Raw genomic sequence first — 17,562 nt, 5'->3', positions numbered from 1 at the left:
GAGAAAAGTTCTCTTATTCTCAAGAGCGGCCAAAGGTCTTTAGAGCACAAAGACCTGCGTAGTGCTGTGATAAAATAAGAAATACTTATTCCATTTTCATTTCTGACTTCCGGCCAAAGTTCCTAAAACCCTGGGAATTTCCTAAGTGATACCAACATTGCTTATTATATGTTCTTGGTTCACGGTTTCTGTCACAAAGGTCCTAAGTGAGAGAAACATCTTCTGTTTCTCACAAGAAACTCTTACCTGTTTAGGCGAAGGAGGCAACTCAGACTGTATGGACTGGTTGCCATGGAACCAGCCAAGTGGCAAGAGGTGGAAACTCCTTCTAGAGGGGTAGAGGGAGGGGCTGGAGACTCAGTTCAGCCACTCATGGCTAGTGATCTGACCCCGGTTGGTCATTGGGGTGCTGTGGAGTCACAGGGGTGTGTGGGCTCTCACACCTGTCCCTGCTATCCCTTCCATTTGGCTCTAATTGTGTTGGTTCCTTTTTTATAAGCCAGACATTTTCCTAAGTTTTTGATCTATTGTAGCCTGTCGGAAAACCCTTCCCGACATTTTTACCTGTTACTTTCATGCTTTTTGATGCTTTTCTGATGTGATGCCTCAGAGGCCTGTGGACCTATTCCCCAGACTCTTCTCAACAGTGATGAAAGGTGCTGGGATGGACGGAATGGAAGGAGTCAGCTGGCAATTAAGACTTGGAAAGCACACACAAAAGGGAGATGATGGGCCGCCCAGGAGCCTGGACGTTTATAGCAGGACAGTCTTCATTCACCCATTAAATACCAACTGAATGCCCAAGGCACATTCCAATCCCATCTCACCTCACACCGCCCCCTCAAGTTTTGACTCCCAGGATTATTTGAACACTACTTCACTAGAGGCCATAACCAAGGCAAAGCAGTCTCTCTTAGCACCAGTTCAGACTCGGCTGGCCATTTCTTCCATGGACTCCCCTCCTGCCTTCTAAAGTCCCATTCTCTCTGATATTTCCATCCATCTCTGCCCCCTGTAAAAATGGTTGTACTCAGAAACTACACCCAGGCTCAACTCTCCTTTCTCTACTCACTTCCTCTCCTCTCAAAGTTCAGAGAGCAAATGATCTCCCCACATGACTTTGCTCCTCAGTATTTATGAGGCTAAGCCTTGTTTATCAGTATGGAGCTAGAGGATGCGTTCCCGCCTGTGTCTATGTATGGCACTAAGTGCAGTTACCATCTTAAAAACCATGAACATGGCGGTAGTGTACCAAGTCTGATAGCCTAGGCTTTGCAGTGTCACTGATTCCCAGATCACAGAACACTACACCCTACAGCTAACACTTCAATGTTGGTAAACAAGACTTAACACTTACTCTGTCATAGTCATTGTCAGGGGCTGTGGAAAACAATAGGCTACAGCCCCTCAAACACTTCCTGAAAACAAATGTTCTGACTCCCAGAATGCACCAGGCTTGCAGGCTCCAGGGTAGGTGAGGCTGTGGGATGGGCCTCTGTTCCTGCAATGGCATGTTCCTGTCAGGTGCTGACTCCTTCCCCACCCATACACACACAGAGCATTCTCCTGAGGAGCTCCCCACCCAGCCAGCACTCCCAATAACTAATTGTTCTTAAATGATATCCTTAAAGGAATGAAAACAAGCGCACCCACTGGTTAAGCCTCTCCTTTGGCCTGTCGCTTTCAAAACCAGGGATCTCACAGGATCTGTTTGCAGGGCTAAACAGTACTTCACAGTGCCTTATCTTTTATTTTCACTGAAGAAGGTTGAACAGGAACACTTCATTTGTTCAAATATTCCATATTTGTTTTTAAGCTTCTCCAAAAGGTAGTGAATGACACCTGCACAAACGGATTAGGTCCCTCTTGTTTTAAGGAGATCTCATGGCCGAAAGCCAGAGGGCCCATGTTTGCAAACACTCTCACTTGCAAAACATGCCAGAAGAGGGGAAGAAGCCCGGTAGGCATCTTGGTGCCTCATCTCCAAGATGAAAAGTTTAAATAAAAGGATCTAGAATGTGATGCTACTTCTAATCCTCAATCATGGTGCTTCTATATACACTTTACAGTAAGGATTGTTTCAATAACAAAACATTTGCTAGACAGACCTTTCCTAAACATTACAGGCATGAAACAAGACTTCATTTCATCCTAAGTCATTTGCAGAATTATTTTAGGAACAACCTTCTACATGAAGACCAGCTTGTGTACCATGCTTGTTTCCATAATTTCTGAGCTGTAGTGTCATTCTCAAAATTACAGGAATGTCTACAAATAAAAGGTTGTGGCAAATGTTTGACTTGTATATCATGTTGAGATGAGATCACCGGATCCTGAGATTTTTTTTGGCTGCTGTTCTCTTCCACCCACCTTTGGCTACTTCCTGGATTACTAATAGCCAGAAGCAGGGAATTTGATCATCCATGCTCCCCTGACAGTTCAGCAGCATCATAATTCAAGAACAATAAAGGTATGATGCATAATCAGCCTGGTCACATTTTCAGAGGCTTGAACAGGGAGCCTCAACTATATTTCAGCTTTTAGAGTCGGGGTACCAGGTAGTGCAAGGCCAGCAAGTGGCTCACTGTGAAGGAAAGAGTATGCCATACCTCAAAATGGATTTTGTACTTTTAGTCCTTGTCAGCACATTACACTCTCAGGATAATGACCACACAAATGGAAACAGATAATCACGTCAAAGTCTGGCCTCGGAGAGGGCGTGCTACGCCCTTTACATTATGTATGACATCACAGTCAGGCAAACCACGTACCCGGTGTTGCCTCACAGCCAACCTTCATCACTCCCTTGTTAGCCTCAGTACTCATTCGGCCAACCAAGGGCTGTGCAGAAGAGATGTGCGGGAGGCACCTGGCAAGGCCGTGAATAAGAACACGGAAGCGCACACCCTATGTGAATAGACAGTCCAAACAAACACACACGGGGTCCATTACCACAGAAGAGTGTTGTAGTAGGTCAACACAATGAAAGAACTGAACCTTTCTCCCCGGTAATAATTACTAGCCCAGAAAAACTATGAAACATCTAGATGAAAATAAAAGATAATAAAACAGAAAAAAAAAATTTTAAGGGGGAGAAGACCAAAAACACAGGAAACTAAAGTAAAAACAAACAAATGGGATTATACAAAACAGGAAGGACTTCTGTGGGGCAAAGGAACACATAAAGGCATAACCTACGAAATAAAAAATACCTGCAAACCATTCAACCGACAAGGGACAGATGACTGTAGGCACATGAGTCAAGTGTCTCAATGGCAGAAACTTGCAAGTCACCCAACTAAAACCTGGAAGAACTGTCTAAATGTGTGTTTCTCAAACGAACGCAAACGACCAACCGATATCTGAGAAGTATTTGTTCAACACTTGTCATCAGGGAAACTGGAAACTGCAGTGATATGCCATCACCTTTGTGGCTGTCACCCAAAGAAAAACAAACAAGCATGCTAGCATGTATTTTGGGAAAAAAGGAATTCTTACACACTATTGGTAGAAATATAAGTCAATATACAAAAATTAAATCATTACAGAAAACAGTACAGAAGTTCCTCATAAACAAACAAACAGCAACAGGAACAGAATTATCACACCATCCAGCAATCCCACTTATTGGGTGTCTATCCAAAGGAAATAAAATCAGAATGCCAAAGTACCTGCATGCCCATATTTAACAGGGCACTTTATAATAACCAAGATATGAAACCACACCGGTGTTCACTGACAAATAGGTATTTTTAAAAAATGTGATATGGGTACAAAATGGAATACCTTTCAGTCATAAAAAGAAATGGATTCCTGTCATTTGTGGCAACGTGACTCAGCCTTATTGTATTCGGTGAAATAAGCCAGACACAGAAAGTCAAATACCACATGCTCTCACATGGTCAGGTACACAAACACATTACACAGAAGGAATAAGTTCCAGGGTTCTCCAGCCTGGCAGTGACTAGAATTAATAACACCGAATGGCTCCAGAGGCACTAGGGTGCCCCTCTGTTTTTCGGATGCACACACCTGCTACCCAGCTGTGCTGGCTTCCAGATCTCCTGCACTTGGGCTGGACAGAGGCCCTTGAGAGTTCCTGGGCAACTGCCCCCTGGCAAGAGGCAGAAGAGTGAGCCAGAGCCTCTTTCTCCCGGGCTCCTACAGACACAGGATGAGGAGACTTCCTGCACCCCAACCTTATGTGAGGACTGGTGAGGGCAGGATTAGACATTACTGGAGGTTTTACATGGGGCGGGAGGAGGAACAGGGTTGAAGGAACTCATTCTACACATAGTTCGTCTCTGTTCAGATTCTGCTTTTACTTTTCCTAGCTTCAGGTCCAATGTTTATACCTTGAACTGAATCTGCTCAGCTGTCAACTGGGATGGGCACCAAGGATCATTACACAACTATGAAATGAGAAGTACGCCAGCACTGTCTGTAGTATAGGGAAGAACTCAGTATATTCTAGTTTCAAAACTGCTTCTTCTGTGTTCAAGGGAACTCATGAAGCTGCCAAGCTACTTAGGCCCTGACCTCAGAGACGAAGGCACATGCTTGTTTTACCTGCGCTATTCAGAGCGTTTGAGTGAAAAATTTAAGAAAATCAAATAGGCTTGTCATCTGGGCTTGGAAGGCACTGTTTGTATTTCAGTTGGGCAGCTTCTGAGCAATGCTCTCCAGGATTCTGCTACAGCGCATATCTCCATTTAAAATGTATTCTTTAATAAAGCATCACTAGCTCCTCCCATATGACATGATCTCCATTTGGTGTAGGGGGCTCAGGAAGAAAAAATGTTTAAGTTATTGTCAAAAACTTCGTAATAAAGTACAGGCAAATGGAACTAATCACTGTGACGCAGGGTGAAAACAGAAGTGAAGGATGCCAGGGAACAGCCTGGAGGAGCATCTTCTGCAAAATGGGTGTGTGCACGTACATGGAGACAGAACCCACGAGGCGGAGAGAGATCGTAAGCAAGGAAACAGGGTTGTTGAGAGGAATGAGGAAGTAAGTAGCTGAGCAGACTGCTGCTGGGCAACTGGTGGGGTAGAGTGCTATGGCTGAGATAAGGCAAATAACAACTTCCCATTGGGGAGAAGCCTTCCTTGACACAACTGAAGAAGCCAAACTCGCACTTCCCACAATCATTACTGGAATCAGAAGTACCCTCTCCCATAGCAGCAAGGGCAGAGCCAGCCTAGACCAAGCAGATGGCTAATATCTGGAATTCTGAAGGTTGAGGATGACCAAGTACTCGGTAACAGAAACCTGAACAGTCAGAGGTGGCGACCGCAGTGGTGGCAACCTAAGCAGACGGTTCTTGGGTATCTGACTGTGCTGCCTAATACATTCCTGAGAGCCTGGTTTCCAGCCTGTTAGTGGGCGCTGTGGATTTGATCTCAAAGGTCCCCCACAGGCTTAGGTTTAAAGGTCCTCAATAGCAAAATTAGAAGATGGTGGGGTTTTCCAGTAACTGGAGGGTCCCATGGTGGGGAGAGCACGCTTGCCCTTGCTCTCTTTAGCTTCCTGGCCACCACATCCATGGTTTTCCTTCCTCCTGATAAACTTCCATCAGTAAAGATCCAAGGCAAGAGGCCCATCAATCAGGCCCTGAAACGTCTAACACTGTGAGTCAAAAATAAACCCTTCAGCCAGAGAAGTGCATTCCTGGAATCCTGGCACCCAGGAGGCTGGTACAGGATAGTGATTTAAGGCCCCCAGGGGCACACATAGTGAATTTAAGGCCTGGAAAGGGCTACATAGTAAAACCCTATTTCAATAAACAAACAGTAACAACAACAAAAAAAAATGTTCCCATATAAGTTAATTATCTCAGGTATTTTGTTAGAGTGACAAACTGTCTAACAATGAATTTGTTATTCAAAATTTCCAACAATTATTTTGTTTACAATAACAGAAACTATGTTGCCCCTTTGCCATTGGAATTCTAGTGATGGAGTGATTACTAAAACAGAGTACAAAAAGAGGGGTGTAGCATTCAGTGGAAACACAGAAGAGAGATCAGCTCTGCATTGGCAGAAGGAGTGTGGTCCTGTTAGACTTATTGAACTGAAGGTTCCTGTTCAAAGCTATCATCTACCCGGAAGCTTGACAGACAGGTGGTTCTTAGAGGAGTTGACCATGGAGATACAGCAGGCATGATGAAAGCACTAGAAAAATTAAGGGATGGTAATATCAGAGGAACCAGGGAAGACGCTGATTCCTGGTACTAACACTGTTGTGCTTTCTTGGTGGTAGTGGTGGCTTCAATCACATGTTCTATGAGGTATGTGTGTGTGTACACATGTGCCATGGGAGGTGGACAGAGGTTGTGGAGGTCAAAGGGCAACTTGTAGGGATTGGTTCTCTCTTTCCCCAGAAGTTTCAGGGATTGAACTCAGGTCATTCAGCTTTATTGGCTGATCCATCTGACTGGCCTTTAAATTTATTGTTTATTATTACTAGCTTTTTTTTTTTTAAGGATAAAAGAATGAGTAGAGAGTTACTGATGATTTTGACAAATTCATGGGATGATGAACCAAGAAAACAAAAGAAAAAAAATCCCACAAAACAAAACACAAAAGCCACCAGATTTCAGTAAGATAAGGTACCAGGGAAAGCACATCTAATGGCCAGGTGTGTTGGAATGTATGTGTAATGCCAGTACATGGGAGGCTGAGACAGGAGTTCAGGGCTTGCCTAGGCTACATAGCCAGGAGATGTCTTGAAAATACAAACAACCAGAAAGTATTTTAAAGAAACTTTCCCTTTAAAGGATGGATAAGTAATACCTAAAATTGGACAAAGTGATTAGAATAAGAAGCTTTATAAACAAGTCTTCTGCTTATTCTATGGTATAGAGACAGAAGTAGAGAATAAGAAAGACACCTTTGCTCAGGAGCCTGTAGCCTGGAAAGAAAAGATTACCCAGTGTGGTATGTATCAGCCAGGAAAGGGACAGGTATTCTAAGAGAAGGCATCTGGGTGGGGAGGGAAGTGTCCTGGTTCAGATTGGGGAATGGTTGGTTCAGAAAAGGCTTCTCCAAAGAACTGGCTGAGAAAAGGGTTCAGATAAAGAAAATGGTATTAAGGCAGAAAAGAAAAATGGCAAATACTGGCACCCTGGAATGGGGAGTGTGAACTTATCTAAGAATGGGGGAAGAAGCTAGGAAAGACTGCATGGGAGCAGTCAGATGAAAGGCTGTCACTCTGGACGAGCAGAAACACCTGCTCTGAGGCTTGAGGGTGACAGTGAGTGCGGCCGAAGGTGCGCCTGCCAGTCTGCAAGGAGGAGGTTGTCTAGTGGCCACCGTGTACACTGGGAAAAAGCAGGACTGCTGAGGCGGGAGCCACCCAGGTAAGGTAGCAAATGGAAATGGCTAGTGTGGGCAATGGCAGGGAGAGCTGTACCCACTTGCCCCCCAACCCGTAACTCTCTCCCAAGTCCTCACAAAGCCATAAGTGCTTTCGCATTCCCACTACCAAAATTCTGATTGATTCCCAAGGCAAAGGAGTCTTGGAATTTTCAGTGCTTCTGTCTAAATCATCCTCAGTGATCTCAACTATCATTCATTTTTACTACTTTAGTAATTAAGCAATGTACTCAACAGGAAGCAACTAAATGCCAAATATGTGGAGATTAATTGTCTCCTCAGGAAGCCCATATCCACAGGAAACTGTTGACATCCTCTTTTCAAAGGCATTCTCCTCCTTAATAAAGTGAGTTCTTCCCACTCAATTTATGTCTAGCTCTCTTAAACTCTTTTTCCTTTTAATAAAGCGGATCTTGGATTTTTCTCTTTTTTTTTTCCCCCTTTAAGCACAGTCACTTACTGACAAGGAGGCAGGAATGAAAGCGTTTCTTTAGGAGGTGACTATAGGCGGGGGCTACCGCTGGCAAAGAGTCAAGTGCATCCTAAGCTATGCGAGCCGAACAATCTCCCCAGTCATGTGCATCCACATTCATGCCCATGATCAAATACACTGGCCTCTAAGGACTTCTACATCCGACGAAAGTTCTTCCAGATTCGATCTCAGGGAAAGTACACTAGTCTCTTACCAGCATTCGGAATGATGAATTAGGAGTATCTACCATTACAACAAATTAGACACGAAGCATCCAAAGGCAATTTTCTCTTAGTTCAGATGGTTTGGAGTGGTGATAGACTGAGTGAGGGGTTAGATCCCACAAAATAACTAGCCCGGCAGATACACACACATAACCAATCTCTCTCTTTCTCTAGCATGCATCCTAGAAGAAGCTTCAATGAATCAGTCTGGTCAATAAGGTAATAGTCCAATTTTCCTCAAACTTAGTAAAAAAAAAATATATATATACACACACACACACACACACACACACACACATATCTTACCCTAGCTGCTTCAATTTAAAAGTCTAGAAGCTCAGATTGATTGAAAAGAAACAGACATTCTAGGCTTCCTTTAAGACGCAGACGGCAAAGCCTGTGTGTCAGGTACACCAGTGCTAGCAAGGGCAGGCAGAAGCGAGAGAAAGGTCCCCACCACACACCAGTTTCAGTGCTGGCTGCAAACTCTCTTCCAGAGCTCACTTAAGGAGGGGAGACTGTGGAGGTTCTGAGAGAGAGGTATAATACAGTTGACCTGGCAATTTTTCACTTTCCCTAAAAGACAGGGAATAACAGGCCTGGAAGAAAATGCTAATCTAAGTGCTATGCAATTTACCAAAAAGTTGAAGAATGGCTTCTCTTCTCAGCTCCTATTTCCCTTGACTACTTCTGACTTCGTGGAAATGGTACAAAACACAAAAAGAAAGCATCCATCAGCACAGAGTTCTGTTGGTAAGAGGCAGCTACAGGGTAACATCCAGCTCCAAAATGCCCAGGAAGAGCCCAAATGCAGGGCTCCTAGCTGTCACTTTTCATGCTGGTTGGCCTGTGTTTGTATTTAACAAGCACCCGACAGTTTCTCTCATACAACATAGCTAGGTATGCAGCCACTCCGAAAGCCCACACTGCAAAATGCAGAACTTTCCTTGCTCCCTCCGCTGCCTGAGTTGTGACTGACATGCAACTTAGCAGTCTCCCAAGAAGCTACTTGAAAAGAAAGGGAGATTTCACAACCTTGAACACCCCCACCGGTCTAATTTTCCCCAGCCACCCCTACCCCCACCCCCATTTACAAGTGGACTTTTGTATACATAAAGTTCCAGGGAACAAAGCGCACAAACACTCACACACAAATAAACTCCCAAGCTAACACCAGCTATAATAGTGTTTTGGTTGGAGCTTTTCCAGCCCTGTCACCAGCTCTGTTAGGAGTAAATGAAACTCTTGCTTTTGCAAAGACAGAAAAGGACAAACTCTCCTGCTTCAAACGACAAAAGCACCCCCCCCACACACACACACACACATACATCTTTCAGTCCCCAGCAAAACTAACTGCAGAAGAGCTGGAGGGGGGGGGCTAACATATTCCCCAAATAAAGATCTTTCGCTTCTCTCCCCACTCAGTTTCCCCTTTTAGCCGGAAATGCACGTCCCTTCCAATTCCTGACACCCCCTTTCAAAGGGACCCGGACTTAGACTCTTCCTGGGAATCTAGCTTTGGGCTGTCCCCAGGCAGGCAAGCAGCCCATTCCAGGCGCGTTTTGTATTCCGAACAGTCAAAGCTCGCCTTCTCCTTCCGAGAGAAATCTGAAAGGCAGCCTTGGTGGGCTGGTGTGGCTAGGTCTGACGCTGGCTCCCTCGCCCCTTAGCTGCCTGTTTGCTGGGACAGGGCTGCCTACTCTCTAGGTCCAGCCAGGCTGGGGAAGAGACAAAGTTCCCCACCGCTCGCCTGGAGCTCCCATCAGCTACTGCTCCCGCCTTCCTCCACATTCCTGCGCTGAACTTGGCGGAGTCCAGCGGCTGGCGTACCTTCCTTGGACTCCTCAGCCTCGGAGAGCATGCTGTCGGGGTGCACAGCCGCAGGCGCCACCGCCGCGGACATGGACGTGGGGCTGCGAGGCTCCCAGACGAGTGCGCTGTGCGCGGGCGGGACACGGTGGGAGGAAGCCTCTGAGAGCAGAACCTCCCGGGGCGGGCGGCTGACTGCGGGAGGGATTTTCAGGGGAAAGTTCCGCAGGAGTGACGAATCACGCGGGGCTGGGCCACAGGAGTCCGCCCCCCAAGGGGCTGCTGCGGGTGGAGGCGACCGGGCAGGTGGGGCCCAGGGAAGGAAAGGTGCCCTGGAGAGAACGGTGGTGCAGGGCAGAAGGGCATGGGGCAAGCGCGCACTGCATCTGGGAGCGACATTTTTGACACCCCTTGTCTTGGGTTTTTACATGCCTCGAGTAATGAAAACGCTTTTCAGACTGTCAGTCTAGTGATACAGATGCTGTGCGAGCGTTGGAAAGGGTCCTGTTCGCAAAGCACAACTTCACCAGTGCCAGGAATGGCCTCTGAGGAAAGTAGGGCAGGGTAGGCAGAGGCCCCTTACGCTTGGCTGGCTCTCTCCATCCAAGCTGCCGGGGCCCTAAAGGCCTCTTTGGCTTTGGGAAATGCTGACAGGCGGGTGATATAAGGGCAAAGGGCGGCAGGGCCTAGACAACAGCAGCCTTCCTGCTCTCCCCTCCCCACCTGGCTCCTACCTGGCTCAGAAGAAGTTGTCTTAGATTTGGGGGGGCCCTGGTTTACCCTTCAGGGAAAACCGTTTCCACCAGCCTACCTGTCTGAGGGAGGTATTTATTTTACTGAGTCTCGTTTCAGCACCAACCCTAGGATGAGGGGGCCTCAAGTAACATAACCGAAAGGAAAGCACCCACTGGAAAAAAATTGCTGGCTGGAGACTGTGCGAAAAGTTACATTCTTTAAGAAATGTATTCTCCAGCTGCCTTCTTTTTCCTTATATGTCATTTGGGGATGGGGGGGAGGGGGAAGAGTCCAGACCCTGTGGTAAATTTAGCAAAAGGTCTATGTAAAGTGCCCAGGTTTTGGTTTTTGTTTGTTTGTTTGTTTGTTTTTGTTTTTTTAGTCTGAGTTTAGATTTAGCCCTGCTCTTTATTATCTATATGGCCTTAAAGGGTGGAATGGGGCTCAAGCATCCATTTGCTTATCTCTAAACTGAAGATAAAAGCAATACATAATTCACAGATTTGTCTGGTATTACAGAAGGTACCATAAACAAAGTGATTTGAAACTATAAGCGCTACACACAGGTTATTACTAACTATTGCACCTTATTAAAATAAATACTACACAAAGGATGCTCTTGCCTTTTATTTCAGCATTTAGTTTGAACAGTATTGAGGTTATTCACAGTCAAAGAGGATATTATACATAGTACTACATAGTCTGATATTAAATCGGTTCCTACTGATGAGTGATTCTAACATGCCTAAGACTCTATCAGAATTGTATCTCAATTTTATTGAAAGGTGAACCAAGACATAATAGCCAGAGGGAAGGAAGAAACATCTGGAATATATCAGTGCTGTAAGCCTACAGAAACTGAGCATGCGTAGAAATGGGTAACAGGCTGCACCCTTTGGAAAATTATAGTTACCTTGGTCCCCTGTGCCCCACGTCCTAGGCAGCCTGTGCTCCATGCGCTAGAACCTCAGACTCACCGGAGCAGATGTAAGCTGAGCTAAGGCTGGGTATGCTTCTGAATCAAAAGAACCGCTCACTTGCCAGCAGCACAGGGCCCTCCCTGCCTGTCCTTCCAAAGAATCTGCCTCTCCCCACCTTGCATCTGGCATCCGGCCTTGCCTTCCCCCCTCTACAGGCCAGATGTCCACAGATGTCCACCCCAGGCTCTGAGGAACCTCCAGGGCTACACAAATGAGATGCCTTCTGTGGATGGGGCTGGTGCGAAGCAGCACCTTTTGAAGGTGAGGTGGTGAATATGCAAATCGAGACAGCCCAGCTTCCACATCTATTTGCCCTAAGCAGAATGACATTTTCTTTTCCTTCAGAAAGTGCCCCTTTATGTAGTATCTATTAAATGTCCTTTCACAGATCTGAGTGCACGCAAACCTCCTAAGGTTTGTTAAGCAGAAGTCCTTAATGCCCTGCTTGTTTTTACATGGGTTCACAAAAAGGCCTTCAGCCCGGCCGAGGTTAGCCAAGGAGAACAAGTGCTGAGTGAACAGTTTAAACACCACCACAGCAGCCTGGTAATCAATTTAGCATCCCATTAACAGCCCTGCAGATCTTTGAACATTCACCATGATCCTTAAGAAACCTCCAGAGGAACTTTTATTCAAATGCAGTCCAGTAGTCACCTTGGGGGAAGAGTGCCCTGATCTAGTTCAAGAGCAACGGGTGTCCAGCTTATTTAAAAAAGTACATCATAGCCACTGGCATGGCCTCAAAGCCTCAATAGTTTGTGCCCCACGCAAACTATTCTGCTGCATGCCACCAACCTGCAAAATCATGACAACAGATAGCTGGTTCTCTAGGGCTCTTTTAGCCTTATGCTACTTCCAGGTAAATTCTTGGTGGGGTTGGTTTTGTTAGGCGTTTATTCCAGGAGGGTCAGGTAGACAGAGCGACTGATGATCTACTACTGCCTATGAGTCCCATTCACGGTTTGTCTTTTGGAGATGGGGGGGTTCATGGATCCCAGGCTGGTCTGGAATTTGTATATGGCCACGGGTGACCTTGAAACTTCTGGTTCTCCTGCTTTCTCCCTGCAATATGCTGGGGTGGTAGGCTTGCCCCACCATGTCTAGTTTAGGTTAGGCTGTATATCCAACCCAGCGCTTCACGCATCCTAGGCAAGCACTCTACCAGCTGGGCTAGATCCCCACTCCCCTCTGTGAAGAGACTGTACAATGTTCTTATCTAATCCAAAAGCTCAGCATTCACATCAACGATCCATTATAGATCACCTAATACAGAATAGCAACTAAACTGGCAACATTTCCCATTGAGAAAAAGGCATACTTAAATATTATGTTTCATTCCTACAGCTGTGCAATAACGGAACTTTCCAGTCTGCACCAGAGTGGGAGAATTCAAACACTGAAAAGGTTCTGATGATTTACCCATTCATTCAGGCATTACCCAACATTGACTCGAGTCACATATATGTGAGTCTTGTTTAGCTGAAGCATCCTTTTATAATTTTGATAATTCTGGACCATGGAGTAAATGAATTCCTTACAAGGCATCTGCTTCTATGAAAAATGTATTATTGCCAACCCAACTGAACTAAATTTTGGCAAGTCAACTAAATCTCACGAAGCAGGACAAGTCTCCTCTTAAATTATACTCCAATGAAGCTGTTTTTGTTTGTTTGTTTTTAAAGAAATGAGGAGGTGGCGGCAGCCTGGGCTTTGGGCCCTTTGGCTTACTTCAGAGCAGGTACCTTTGAAGAATAAGGTAGGTCGGAGAATTTTCAGCTCAGAAGGCCAGCAGGCAGAAGTGGGAAGGCCTGGTGTGGCTACTTGGGAATTTTACACTATCACATACCCCAGCAGACTCAAGGAGGGTCTGGTCATCTGCAGTGGAAACCAGGCACCTCTGCCCACCGCTTCTGCACTGGCAACTGCTGCCTCATAAGCAGCTCTGGTCATGCTATCGATATCATTTCCTCCCTGGTGTCAGAATGTTGAATCATAACATATAAAATTATAGGTGACAAAACGGCTATTTGCAGAGTATTCAAATGACCTTCCTCTGTTGACTCTGAGGCTGTCCTCAACTTTTATATTGCCTGTCTGCAAGGACTCCCATGATCTATGCACAAAACTGATTTTTACCCTTTCATGAAATGTGGAAAAGGTCTTTGTTCTTGGTCCCATCTGGTTGGGACCTTCCATCCTCCGATACCATTCACACTCGGCCCTCTAAAACACGGGAATGCCTCCTGGGGCACGTCTCCACGGCCGTCCCTGCCTAGCGTCCTAGCTCTCCGTGTGGAGAGGTACTCATGTTACCGTGGAGGCCAGCTATGTACCTTCCAAGAAGGTTAAGCCGGTGCTTCTCATGGCCTTAATGTGTTCTTGTGTTGACTGAGGAGTAAAGCGGTGAGGTTGGGGAGCCTGAGCGTGATGTGGAACAGAAATGCCTGAATCAAGGAAGACAACTGAGAAGAGCAGAGGTGGAAAGAGGAAGGGGTACTGGTCACCAGACTCTGGGAGTGTGTCGCTGTGGGTAAATTCCATTCAGACTTTTCAGTGACAGTTCCAGCAAATCTTACATAATCATTGATGTTCTGGGCGTGAGCAAATAGTTCTGAGGGAGTAGGAAGAAGCGTTGACGTGGAGGTGCACACTGGCAGGCCGACAGCTATGCATCTGGTGCACACTTGGTTCCTAGGATTCCATTGTTTGTTTCTATTTCCCTCCTAAGAAATCGCCCTCGCTTCAAAGCTCTGAGTAGATGACTAAACACAGACCAGATTGGAACATCTCGGAAGGGTTTGCGAGTCCATGATCCCTTTTCTGGAATATGTATCAGTAATTTACTTATGTTTTCTCTGTGGAAGCAGTGTTGGAGCTCATTAAGGAGAGCTTTAACGTGATTTCAGGGTGGCCACTAAATTTAGGGGAGAGACTCTGAGAGGTTCTTAGAAGAAGAACAGTATATACCCAAGAAATCGATCTGGCCTCTCCAGAGAAAGTGACACCAACGTATTCTGCAAGAGGCAATACCTATGACTTGGTGGCTTCCGAAGTTACATTCTTCACAGGGTTTTAAAGAAACATTCCTCTGCTGGTTGTTCCTTCCCGTATGCTGTGGGAATGTGTTCTGAGATGCAGCGGATCACGCAGGCGGAAAGGAGCAGGATTAAATTCCCAGGTCACATGACTCATTACCATTTTGCTTGAAGTGTATAAAAAGGAATACTGTCGCTATGTAGGCACTCTTCACGGCAAATCTTGTTAGCTATGCCAGAACTCTTGACTTTTGGTTGGTGAGAGAATTCAATTATACTATAAGTTGAGGGGCTCCTCTTCCACGCCCTGTAACTTTTCTCTGTCTTTCTATCTTGCCTCAGTTGACTTCTCTAGAATTTTGGTTAGTGTTACGTGAAGACTCGATTTCTGAAATTTCTTATTGCTGAACAGGACCGAAGACCATAGCTATGGAGGGATCTATCTGTCAAGGCCTCAGCTTGGAGACTGGGGGACCTTCATTCAGTGGCAAACTAGCAGAGGAAGACTGTTACTACGGGTTTGTTTGAAGTCACCCCTTGGGATCACCGTGGTCATTCGAAACATGCGTAAGTAAAGAAAGGAGGCTATGTGACTGGTCAAGTCACTGACCTGAGGAGCAATGGTCACAGTGAGCTGAGCGGGAGCTGAGCCTCCCTCCCGTCTCCTGGATTCGGGGCCCTCCCTCTCTATCTAGTTGCTCATATAAAAGCCAGTCATCCCCCCACAGAGGACTACCTCAAAGGCTGCTACACTGGAAGGTCATGGAAGAGTTTCCAGCTGGCTGTGGCTCCAGCACACACTGCTCTAATCCCTGTTCGCATGCTGAGATCACCGCTTCAAATTAAAGCCACTCCATTCTTGACATCCAATGCTTTAAATAAGCTATAAATCTCATAGCCCCTATTTATTCAGCTACATGAGACCACAAATGTGTTGGCTTTTTTTTTTTTTTTAATTAAAAATTCAATCCGGCCCTCAACAAGCTTCCTTGGCTATAAAGCAACCAGAATTAAGAAAGAAAGACAGAGAGAGAGAAAAGGAAGGAAGGAAGGAAGGGAGGAGACAGACTCAGTTTGTGTCTCTTGACCCTCCTATGGACAGCACAGCAGAGCCCAGGCTGGTTAAGGCTTGCTTGTGGGTAAGAAGGGTTTTTCTCTATTCACTGTTTTTAAAATTTTCCTCTAAAAACAGGCATATCATTGAGCCTCTGCTTGCACATCTGTAAAATGGGAATGATGCCACTTATTTAATAGTTACAGTGATGAAACAAATTAAGAGGCTGGCCTGGTACACAAACTAAAATGTGCCCCTTATCTCTTTCCTCCATATTTTCATGAATGAGGCCAGACAGGTTTGGGTTGTTTAGGAATGTCTGCTTGGAACCCTATGTGCCTACCCAGATTGAAGTGGCACAGCTACAGTGAACAGGGATGACAGATACCAGAGCTGGAGTCCTTCCTGTCCCCAGGTAAATGGGGTCAAATGGGAAAGCATGGCCGGGGGTCACAGAAAGGATTCAATAGACTGATGAGAAGGAGTCAAGCTGGAGGGAGGGCAGCAAGCCTGGACTCAGGTGATCACCAGTCAAAGCCGGCCACAGGAGCGTAAGTCTGGAAGTGACCTTAGCTGTTAGCACTCCAGCTCTCTCCTTGGGCCCCCAGACATGCCAGCAGCAGCATCCTCACCTTCCTCACCTCTCTTAGCAGATACACTTTCCTTACAAGACAACCCCATTTCTCTCTAGTTAGAAAGCTCCTCTTCCTAGTGAGCTGAAATTCAAGCTTAAGGGCAGTAACTGGAAAGTTGTTTCCCTTCTAACAACTGCCCCTACCTCCTTACACTGAAGAAATAATTTTGTGATGAGATAAACATAGATTTATAACTGAATTTTCTTTCGGAGCAACCTACTAGAGAGCCCCTCACACTGGCTGGCTGGCTGGCCGGCCATAGCTGCATGCAATCTGAGATACTTATGCAACCTCCCAGCGCCGCTGGCTCACACACATCTGTGACTGATTACTCTGAAGCGTTCAGAAGCCAGAGGCTCAGCTCAGACCCCCAGCGATAATCTCTTCTCCCCTCCTTGTGTTCGCTTTGAGGGGCTGGAGAACTACACCAAGACAGGTTGAGTAATGAGCACCGAATGACTGCATCTGAGCAGAGACACGGTTTTGTTGTCTTGTTTTGTTTTTGTTTTTCTGCAAGTTTCTGAGAAAAATGTGAAATCCCAATGTCGTGCTCCATGTGTGGAAATTTGAATTCAGACTCTCAGTCTGAGATCTGTCTGGCAGTTTAATCTATGCCCAGTTGTCATAATCTGATTTTTACATCAGCTTTTGCACAAGGGCAGGATCTTAGGGGTTTTGGTCATCTGCCAGGTGGCCATGGTTTAAGAGAGAAAAGGCTGTGGAGAAACTTCGGGATAGAATGGGCTTTCCAGGCACAGTGGCCAAGGCTGACACTGGACAGACAAACTCAGCAGGCAGTAAAATGTGAGCTGAAGCAGAACTTGTCCAAACAGGGCTCAGGCAGAGAGGAGAGCCTCCTTTTCTGGAATGGATCAGGAGTTTTTCTACTGGAATAGGTCAGGTTCTGAAACCCGTGTATTTGTGTATTTGGTCAGTCCGTAAAGAAGCGCTATAGAAATACGTGTCAGTTACAGGTCAGAGTGTGGGGTGATGTTCTGACCAGCTCCCCACCTGAACTGTGTACATGCTACGGAATGTAATATTAAGCGCATGAATTTTGTAGAACGAAGCATAAATCATTAACTTTCTCAATCTGAAATCTATTTCCACTGAATTTTTTTTTAACTACTGAGTACAGCAAAGTCTCCTTACACACCACTTTTTTTTTTTTTTTCAATTTCAGGTATACATGATCATTTCAAACAGATGCAAATAATAGTGAAGCAGCACCTGAGGAGCTG

The 17,562-nt window shown here is 45.8% G+C and overlaps 1 protein-coding gene across 2 annotated transcripts in view; it reads right to left on the bottom strand.

Annotated features, from left to right (window-relative positions):
- The window catches only part of Tnfaip8 (TNF alpha induced protein 8), a 116,671-nt gene that overhangs the window by 30,643 nt on the left and 68,466 nt on the right, over positions 1–17,562 (bottom strand). Inside the window, exon 1 of one of the 2 annotated variants that reach the window (XM_055622713.1) lies at positions 9,904–10,055. The exons of the other annotated variant lie outside the window; for it this stretch is intronic. Within the exon in view, the coding sequence (XP_055478688.1) occupies positions 9,904–9,976 (73 nt within the window). The 5' untranslated portion in view covers positions 9,977–10,055. Of the gene's footprint in view, positions 1–9,903; positions 10,056–17,562 lie in introns of those variants that run through there. 2 annotated transcript variants of the gene reach the window in all.

Source organism: Psammomys obesus, unplaced genomic scaffold (genome assembly GCF_907164565.1).
Source record: "Psammomys obesus unplaced genomic scaffold, mPsaObe1.curated_primary_1811, whole genome shotgun sequence".
Lineage (NCBI taxonomy): Eukaryota > Metazoa > Chordata > Mammalia > Rodentia > Muridae > Psammomys > Psammomys obesus.
This window is presented reverse-complemented; position numbering and strand designations above follow the sequence as displayed.